Raw genomic sequence first — 10,612 nt, 5'->3', positions numbered from 1 at the left:
GTTATGTCAAACAGCAATATTAGGCTATTTTGGTTCAATTGTTGTGTGTCTATGGGATCAAATAATGTCATCATGATCCCATAAGCATCCAGGAATGGAGCAAAACTTACCAAGTAAACTATAGATGTGGTGGGGGTCGGCGTTTCCCAAGCTTTGTCTGAGGGGAGGCCCACAGTCTCAGACTTTGAAAACCCCTGGTCTAGACACAAGCAGACTCCTTTTAAGTTCATCTAGACTTTAAAACATATTTCACTGGTTGCACTAGTTAATATTTCCTGGAGATATTGTCATGCACTGTGGTTATTTCATGGTAAACTTTGCTACAATCAGTGTTATTATTATTATTATTAATAAGACAAAAGGAAGTATTATGTTCTTGCCACTGTCCCTGTGGTATAGCCATGCATTCATTTTGAATGAACAGTTGACATTTAGCAGTTTATGGTTTATGTTAGCAATTCAAGAAAGAAAGAACTAGATTAGATTATATTACAAAACTTTAATAATCCCCAATAAGGATACTCTGTTGCCACCAGCTCACATCAAACAACATACAATAAAAACAGAAAAGACAACCAGTATGTACACACAGGACAAGGAGTAAAAAACAATGCACTCCTTAAAAGCCTTTTGAATCCTAACTACACCACCTATTGCCAAGTAGCTAGAGTGTATTTTATTGTTTATTATTTCAACTTCAAAAGTTACATTGTCTCACTTTAGCATTTGTTCTCGTGCACTTGATTATGGCTGTTGCAGAAACATGACCTCTAGTTCCCTGGGCAGAAGACTCGTTGCTTGTCTTCTCAATGTTTCCGAGGCTCGAAGGAAAGACCTGGTAGAGACTGTGGCCATGGCAGCGTTATACAACACTGAAGGCAAGTGTAATTTAATTGAGTGCTGCTTAAATTAAATGAGTCTGAGGATATTGGTTGTTTGATCAGATTTGTCTTGCTGAGACAGAATAGCTCCAAAGTTTAGACAGTTAACTATGTCACAGTGCAAGTCTTCCATATCATACTATTCTTCATTTGTACTTTATAGAATTTCAATTCTATTCAATTCAAATTAGCTTTATTGGCATGCATGTGTAACAACAATATTGCCAAAGCATCATACATACTACAAAAGGACAATCAACCCCATACTATCCATAAGCGTAAAGTAATCAAAGCGTATGTGTGTTTGTGTTAAAAAATAAAAATATATTAAAAATTTAAATAAAATAAATAAATAAAACAGTAAGCATGTGTGTGTGTTAAAAATATATATATATATATATATTAAAATTTAAATAAAATAAATAAAACGGTAAGCGTGTGTTTGTGTATGTAAAAAAAATACAAATATATTAAAAATAAAATAAATAAATAAAACAGTAAGTTTGTGTGTGTTAAAAAATTTAAATATATAAAAAAATTCAAATTAAATAAATAAATGAAACAGTACCGCGTGTGTGTGTGTGTGTGTGTGTGTGTAAAGTAATAGACAAAAAATTTTTGATTAAAAAATAATACATTTTAAAAAAAGAAATCAGTATCAAATGTAAAAACAAAACAATTACTAAAATATCAAATTCTGTATCAGTCTGAGTTTCCACTGGTTGTCCTCACTTCACGGCATGAGGAGAAATATTTTGCAGCAATTATTTCACATTTGGGCATTTCTCCCAGTAAACAGGGGAGTTTCTGTGTGTCTGATATGAATTTGAATTCGGGGTATATTTGGGGAATGTTTGCAAAGTGTTTTTGTCTTAGTGTTTTATATTTGGGGCATGAGGTTAGAAAGTGCAGCTCTGTCTCTACCTATCCTCTGTCACACTGGGAGCAGAATCTCTCCTCTTGTGGTAGCCAGCTCTGTCTGTGGCGACCCTTTTCTATGGCCAGGCTGTGTTCACTCAGTCTGTATGTTGTCAACATTTTTCTTAGTTTGGGACATTTTACTGTACTCAGGTAATTTGCCAGTGTGAGTTCTCTTTTTAGGGTCAGATAACATTGTAATTTACTTTGTGTTTTGGTTGTTTCTTTCCAGTATTCAATATATTTTTCTTTCTGCTTGCTGATAATTTGGTTTGGTCTGCTTGAGTTGGCGTTGCTGTCCTGAGGCTGTTGGGGACTTGTTACTGTAGAGAGCCTCAGGACCAGCTGGCTGAGGGGACTCTTCTCAGGTTTCAGCTCCTGGTATGTTAGGGCTTTGTGATGGTATGTCTGGGGGTCAACTAATTATAAGTTATTGTAAAATTTAATTGATTGCCTTTTCTGTATTTTCAGTAAGAGGGGGTATTGGTCGAGCTCTGCTCTGCACAGGTTATTTGGTGTTTTTCTCTGCACCTGCAGGATGCTCTTGCAGAACTCGGTATGGAAAGATACTAAGATATAGAATATAGATAGAAATATAGATACACAACCACAGTATTTGCCCACAACAACTTCCCCATCTGTCCTCCATGATGGGGACTTCTGTGATGTGATGAACTTTGAACTGAGAAGACTCAGACACCATATCCAAAAATAATTTTAACTTTGACAATTTTTATTTCCTTTCGTAATTAATATGCATCAGGTCTTAGACGAAAAGGGACCACAGTGCTGAACATCTTTAATGACCATGACTACAACCGTTCTGTAATCACCATTGTGGCCAGTATTGACTCTATCGGTAAGTATTGCACCTTTTGAAATGATGAAAGATGCTCTTCATTCATTCTCCTGAGGGAAGAGCAAAGTCCGCTACTTGCTGTGACAGTGCTTCTGCAGCAGGGAGTCAGTCTCTGCCCCCTGCTCTGCGATTAAAGGAAAAATCCTTTAATAAGCTTTGTCAGGGATTTAAACGCAAAATATTCAGGATGAACGTTTTTCTGGCAAAGACCATAGTGAAAAGTGCATCTTATTGAATGCTTATCCCGAACACAACCTTCTGACAATGCAGAGAAAGCTGCAGAGGTTTACAGTTGTATGTCCTACATTCATTCCTAAAGACAAATACATCAGCTTCATTTGCAATATGACCAAATCTATCAAATCAAATTTATTTTTATCATATTAAATTCAGTTTTCTTCAGACTGGAATCAGTACGTCTGCTGGATGATACACAAAACTTTAAATGTAAACGAAAGTTTATTTTCTTCGCTTTGATTGTATGTTTGATGTCATGTGCGATACATTCCAGGGGAGGCGGTTCTGTCTGCATGCGAGAAAGCCTGTGGGCTGATCGACATGCGCGTTCACACAGGGGTCCACCCATGTATGGGTGCGGTCGACCTTGTACCCATCTACCCTCTGGGGGAGGAGGTGGGAGTGGAGGACTGTGCTAAAGAGGCTCGGGGTGAGATGCCATTTGTGTGTGTGTGTGTGTGTGTGTGTGTGCACTTAAAAATATGTCCCTGTCAGTTGAGTTGTTCCTATATTGTATCTGTTCATTAGCTTTCAGAGCAAAGACATTACGTGCATTAGATTTGACTTGATATTGCAATTTGTCCTTTGCAGTTGACAGCTGTACTTTACATTTAATCTTTCCTTTTTTAGTATATGATACCACAGTCATTTAGAAAGTATCAAAAACTGCCATTGTATATGTACACTAGGGGTGGTGGGGGGAAATCATACATTTCATAAGATACAGCACTATCGCAATATTTTCTGAGGCAGTACTGTATCGATACACGGAGCCAAGTATCGACCTTTTATTATATAAATTGTACATGAGAATTTTACATAATTGGTAGTATAATAATAAAATCAGTTGCTTTTTCAGTCCACTAGAAAAAGAGTTTTCCTTTGGGGACACAATTTAAAGTTGGAAAAAAGTAATAAATTCCAATACTTTTCCAATTCCCACTCCTAATGTACACTACCATACTGTATATGTAATGAGCTCATGGTGCCTCTAGGAATGTGTCTAATTGCTGATGATGCGACATCTTCTTTCGCTTCCTGTGCTGTTGATTAGTTTACCAGCTGACTTAGGAGTCATGTGTCGAGCAGCAACCCAGCATGTGGCCTGTACGCCTGAAGTGTGCACTCTGTATGCTAATGTAGGGTGTGATTGCAGAGTAATAATTGGCAAACTCACTAACAAGCACTGTATTTATGCATGCATGTAATAAGTGGCCCATGTATCCATATTTTTTCGACTGTCTGAATAACTCCCCCTCAGGTGTGTTTTGTCTGACACACTCTGACTGCCCTCTTGTTTCTGAAATTGCGTGCATATGACGACATGTGCTCCATTTGCTGGTTAACTAACATGTCTGTGATCATGCTGGGACTCAGCTGTGGCTCAGGGACTTACAGAGCGGGTCCAGGGCACCAGTGCCTTCCTGTTTGGCTGGGCGGACTCCCCCCTTCAGCGGGGGCTGGCACAGAGGAGGAAGGAGATGGGCTGGTTCAAGAAGACGCCAGACTGGCAGGCTATCAGGCCCGACATGGGGCCGCAGCCTCAGGAACGATTCGGCATCACAGGTGAGCCAGAGCTGGGAGAAACTGTAAGCTAAAATTACCAGACATGCTTCCGTAGGTAAATGTGTCTTTGTCAGGATTATACATTGCAGGTTTGTTACAGCCCAACCACAGGCCATCTCTCTCCTCTTCTTTTACCTTGTAAAGAAAGCAGCAACCTGAAACATTTAAAGTGCTTCACCTTTTAAGGATATTTTATTAATATAATCATTCTTCCTGTCTACGTAGACAGTGAAGCTAGTCCTTTGTTGCCAGACTACAATGTGAGAAATGGGTAAAAAAAAATCCAGTTCTCATTCCATGGACAAATGTAGTCTAGAAGTATCCGCCCTAATGAGATGCATGCAACAACACCCGACGAGTTAGCTGCAGTAGACGTAACATTATGTCAGCAGGACAAACTAATGAGCTTTGACTCCGTATCAAGGCTGTGCTACTGAAACTATAAACATCCACACTCACATATTTATAGGAAACATATTCACATAGCTTAGTGTTAAGCTATCAATGTAACGTGCTAAGAGGTTATTTAACCAGCATAAATCAGCATAAAAATTAAATATAGACAAGCTTCTCAGAGTGGAAAACCGAGAGGACCATGTCAAGGGAAAAAATGCAGTAAATGAAGCTAAAATGAGGCTTCTGCGGTCTGAGTCAGCTAAAGCAAGTGGGTACTTTACAAAGTTACAGTCTTCCTTGCTGAGCTGCGGTTGAGGGACAGTCCTGGTAGTCGCAGTAGGTTTGTTGCCAGCAATAACCCTGCACACGACAACTAGATAACTACTTTTTGTTGTGGCTCGTCCCCATTATAGCTTCCGCTGAACTAGGATGTATATGACTTTAGACTTTACCCCCCTAGTCACACAAGCAGTAGGGAAGGATCACTTCATTAGCATTATGGACATGATTACACTGACCAAACACTGTTCAACATGTACTGTATAGGGCATGTGAGTACTTTATTGTAGTTGATGTAGTATATTGAGTTGAAAAGTCTATTATCTTTGCTAACCATTCTGTTATTCATTGCAGTACATTTTTTATTCCTACAAAAAACTTCGCAATCATTGCCAATGTGGTGTCATCTTAAGATGCTTCTAGTGAAGCTTCAGTGGTGTTTGATGCAAAGGCAGTTTTTCCTTCACAAGCCAATAACTGTGTCACTCAAAGAGGGATAGTCAATGGATTTAGAGGGAGAAATCCATTGTAGGAGTGGACTGTAATGCAATGGAGCAAAAACACATTGCATTGTGAGTTGAAACATTTTCTCTACTAGAGAAGGTTTTCATCCATGTCTTTTACAATTGCCAATCCCCTTGCTGTTGTGTTCTGCAATAGCAAGCAAAATAACAGAAGCTAAGCAATGTACTGCTGTAGACAGGGTCAGAGGCAAAACAGATTTTAGCCACCTAAAAGTTGGCCCACCAAAACAAATCTATATCAGTTCAAGTGAATGCTATATTTAGAATATGTGCATCACTTGCCCTGCCGTCCGAAAGCCATTTCCTTTAGAACTACATTTTCTCAACCGTATGGCTTCCGTATTCCTACGCATAAGCACAGCCTGGTCACACACTTCATAATGCTGCCAGAGATCAGCTGTTTGGGTCAGAAAGTGCTGTTGCAAGATGTGACGGAGGGGCAAGAGCAGTCACCCCACCCGGATTTGAACCCAGGTCTATAGGGTACCAAACATGCAACCTGACCAGGCTCGTTGGTATGGCAGTTACAGCGCATAATCAACCGTAGATTATGGGCTTGGAAAGCTGTGGCTAACTGCACTGAATCTTGATATAATATATATAGACAATATAGAATATAGACAACTCCTCGTTTACAGTGATCACTTCTCTGAAGAGGATTATGTAAAACTATGACCAAATAAGCCAGATAGACACTGGCTGAAGAACACTGCTGTACCCAACCATCAAGTAAGATAACAATAAATACCTACAAAATATGACTTACCTAACAAACGGTAATGTTTCCCCAGATGTTTCCCCTTTTTCTCGTTCACTGTCCTTCTGCAAAAGTTCTTCTTCTGGATACTCTGGTTCCAAATGGTGTGCCCTTGTCTCCACAGTGAACGGCTTTTCATTGTTGCTATCATAGTCACTCGTATAAATTTGATTTAATTTGTTGTGTCTTAGCAAACACCCAAACAGCTGATCTCTGGCGGTGTAATGCAGTGTGCAAGTTGCACTTTGCGTAGGAATACGGAAGTTCGGCCGTTGAGAAGATGCAGTTCCAAAGGAGATGACTGTCTGAAGGAAGAGCAGTGAAAATATTTTTAATGTAACGTACACTTGTACTGATATAGATTTTTAGGTGGCTAAAGCAGGTTTTGCTTCTGACCCTGTCCACAGCAGTTCATTGCTTAGCTTCCGTGTCGGTGTGTTCATTTATATTTGATTTGGCTGATGTCCTGCAGGTGTTGGGGCCAGCCCATACGTCATGAACTGCAATGTCACAATCGACACCCAGGACATCGCCATGGGCCGCGGCATCGCCACAGCCATCAGGGAGTCGACCCCGGGGGGCCTGCCTGGGGTACAGGTGCTGGCTTTGCCACATGAGGGCGCTGTGGAAATCGCCTGTAATGTAGAAAGTGTGAAGGGGAGCCCACCTAGTCATGTGACTGCAGGTCAACTATGGCCGTCTTTCAGCATCGGTGGCCAGTTGTACTGTCATGCTCCGGCTTCTCTCATCACGACGTGGGTCGCAGAGCTGGCAGGGCGGCAGGGGGTTGGCGCGAAGGGCGCTGCGCTGGTGGGGTTCACCCCACTTGAGTGCAGGGACCTGGCAGAGTTGGCACTGTCTCAAGGGATTGCTGAGTTCTGGAAAGAGCAGAACAAGATCCGTATGTGAAAACAAATCCTGACCAAAACCTTTGAAACCTCACGCAAAAGTACATGATCTTCGAAAGTAACAGTTCTCATAGTGCAGTAAAATGTTCCCTGCCAGTGTTTTACTATTACATCTGATGTTTCTGGATTAATATGCTGCATTAATGTGTATGTTGCATTTTACTGCTGTAGATTTTTAAAGTTATGCTCATTTTAACCAGTCTACTTTACGTACTGTTTTGTAGTTTAATCTATGGCAGTCAATCATATTCTATAAGATCCTATGTTTGTAGCGTCACTGTGCTGTGAGAGCCACTTATCTCTAAAAAGTCATATTTTCGTCAGCTTTGTGACGAAAGGGGGGCTTTAAATAGTTAATTTAGCTTAAGAAGGAGGATGATTTTCTCAGCCCACTAAGGAACACTTCATCCTTCAGTTTATCACAAACATTCAAATTCACTGGACAGGAAGGGTATGCAAAATTGTTTTACATACATATAGATATAGATATATGGCTGTAAGACAAATGTAGTGGAGTAGAAGTATAAAGCTGCATAAAATGGAAATACAAGTACTTTGAATTTTTTATTTGTATTTGTATTCCACCACAGTTGCACCAATTTTGTGTGGAGGAATGGGCCAAAATTAGAAGTAAAAAAAAAAAAAAGTATTGTGAGAAGCTTGTAGAAGGCTCCCCTAGGCGTCTGAAGTTAAAATGCAGAGTCACCAAAATACTAACAGTGTGTATTTAAACTTGTTTCAATATGTTCTAGTAAATAAAAGCTGAAATAAATTTCTTTATTATGAAATGTAATAAAGTAGCTCCCCAACTGACTTAACACAGTAAATGTATGGTAACATGAAATGTGAGTTGTGAGGAATTGAGTTTGAATGTATTTAGCCTAGGTGTATTTGATGCCACACATGTATATTGTTCTGTACATGTTTCCTGACACTGATCTTTAATATCACCAGCATTGAAATAACTGCATTTAAAGAAACTTTTAATAGAAATATTACATTAAATAAATAATTTATCAATGAAGTATTTCTATCCTGGTATTATTTTGATGAGGAGGGATCAAGTTAAACTGGAGCAAATCTTTCCAGATCCTCCATAACCCACCTCTCTTCTCTGTGCCTTCCTAATCTGACACTTGTCATAAAAGAGATTTGGGTTTTTATTTTTGAGTTTCTTCTCTACCCAAACCTAAACCTAAAACCTAAAAACTAAAACCATAAATCCCAGAATATCATCCTCCAGGGTAACATGAATTTTCTTATGTGTGTGTCATTTCCTGTATAGAGCAAATGGCACGCATGAGTTTACAGAGGTCTCTGCTGATGAGTCTTTTCCCATCATTTACCACCATCAGCCTGACTCTGCGGGAGAGTCACCATCTGTGTGTGAAAGAAGTCATGGACTGGATCCAAACTTACCAACTTCTGCAACGCAGTTTGGAAATGGATGATTTTTTATAGTTGTTTACCATTGAGTTGAATATATGTTCTTGTAAATTCAATACACAGTGTAAGCTGATGATGCACAGGATTAACCATTTAATAACATGGAGATGAATTTGGCCAGAGGACAGGTCAGGAATTAACTGGGGCGAGATGATTCCACTCATTTCTTACGTAAGGCCAGTATAATGCATTGAATAGCAGCACATTCATGGAGTAAGGAGGTATAGTTTTGAGTCATTAAGGCATGGTCAGAGTAACAGGGCCAAAAAATACATTACAAGATGTTTCATTTTAGACCATATGTAAAGGAAATGAATGATTCCAGAGCCAATAACAGCCTAATATACATGCAGAGAGTGGGTGCTAATCTGTTAGGCTTTACGCACAAACCGAGGTAGTATGATTCACAAAATCTTCCAGTGAGATTGGTATGCTTTTGTGTCAATGTCTGAATTTACTATCCTTTCATTATGTTGTGTAATTTTTCATTTCTCTGCTTTTGAAGTTATGTAAGGTTACCCTTGGAGGCAGAAGCTGTGTGTGCACACTTCTTTGGATAAGCTCTCTTACTGCGTGAACATTCACCTCTTTGTATGTCATCCAGCTGAGGCTCTTAGTCACACAAGCAACGCAGCCATGCAGCTTCATTTCATGCGTACGTACACAACCCTCTCCCTTCTTGTCACACATGCACACACACATTTCTTTCTCTCTCTCCTCTCTACTGTCTTCCTTTCTCTTCTGCATATAGACACACATGCATACGCATTTACTCCATGGATTGTGCACATACACATACACACACTCAGCCTGCCAGGCTTGGGAGCATCAAGGCCTAATCTAGGTCACAGCATAAGCCCAGAGGTATCCTGGTCTCCACACACACTCACATGCACGCACGTTTTCTTTTTTTTCTTTTGCTTATAAAATCCATTTTGAATCAACTAATTTTCCCTAAGCTAACAGTGACAAGTGTTTGATTTTCAGTTTGACAAGAAACACACCTCACTTCCCAGGAAAAGAAGCCAGTGAATTTCATGTTACCCAAAAATCCAACCCCCTCCTCCTCTTCTCATCTCCTTCCTCTCCCTCCCAAATTAAGCTCATTGGTTATGTGACTGAGTCTAATGGCTTTTATGATTGTCACAAGGCCATCATTTCCTTGATTAAGTGCTCTTTGGGATCTTTCTACAGCAGATACAGTATCTCACAAAAGTGAATACACCCCTCACATTTTTGTAAATATTTGATTATATCTTCATGTGACAACACTGAAGAAGTGACACTTTGCTACAATGTAAAGTAGTGAGTGTACAGCTTGTATAACAGTGTAAATTTGCTGTCCCCTCAAAATAACACATCACACAGTGTCAATATTTTGTGTGGCCACTATTATTTTCCAGCACTGCTTTAACCCTCTTGGGCATGGAGTTCAGCAGAGCTTCACAGGAGTCCTCTTCCACTCCTCCATGACGACATCACGGAGCTGGTGGATGTTAGAGACCTCGCGCTCCTCCACCTTCCGTTTGAGGACGCCCCACAGATGCTCAATAGGGTTTAGGTCTGGAGACATGCTCGGCCAGTCCATCACCTTCACCCTCAGCTTCTTTAGCGAGGCAGCGGTCGTCTTGGAGGTGTGTTTGGGACCGTTATCATGTTGGAATACTGCCCTGCAGCCCAGTCTCTGAAGGGAGGGGATCCTGCTCTGCTTCAGTATGTCACAGTACATGTTGGCATTGATGGTTCCCTCAGTGAACTGTAGCTCCCCAGTGCCGGACACTCCCACCGCCATGCTTGACTGCAGGCAGGACACACTTGTCTTTGTGCTCCTCACCTGGTTG

General features: G+C 40.3%; 1 protein-coding gene across 1 annotated transcript; it reads left to right on the top strand.

Moving 5' to 3' along the window:
- Positions 1–445: 445 nt before the first annotated feature.
- On the top strand, positions 446–8,349 carry ftcdnl1 (formiminotransferase cyclodeaminase N-terminal like 1). The gene is made up of 5 exons (XM_046054460.1): positions 446–878; positions 2,563–2,658; positions 3,170–3,325; positions 4,273–4,461; positions 6,890–8,349. The coding sequence occupies exons 1-5, from the start codon at positions 764–766 to the stop codon at positions 7,324–7,326; spliced, it is 993 nt and encodes a 330-aa protein (XP_045910416.1). The 5' UTR covers positions 446–763; the 3' UTR covers positions 7,327–8,349.
- Positions 8,350–10,612: the final 2,263 nt, after the last annotated feature.

Source organism: Micropterus dolomieu, linkage group LG07 (genome assembly GCF_021292245.1).
Source record: "Micropterus dolomieu isolate WLL.071019.BEF.003 ecotype Adirondacks linkage group LG07, ASM2129224v1, whole genome shotgun sequence".
NCBI classification, from domain to species: domain Eukaryota; kingdom Metazoa; phylum Chordata; class Actinopteri; order Centrarchiformes; family Centrarchidae; genus Micropterus; species Micropterus dolomieu.
Note: the sequence above shows the minus strand (reverse complement) of the source record. Positions and strands in the feature narration are given on the sequence as shown.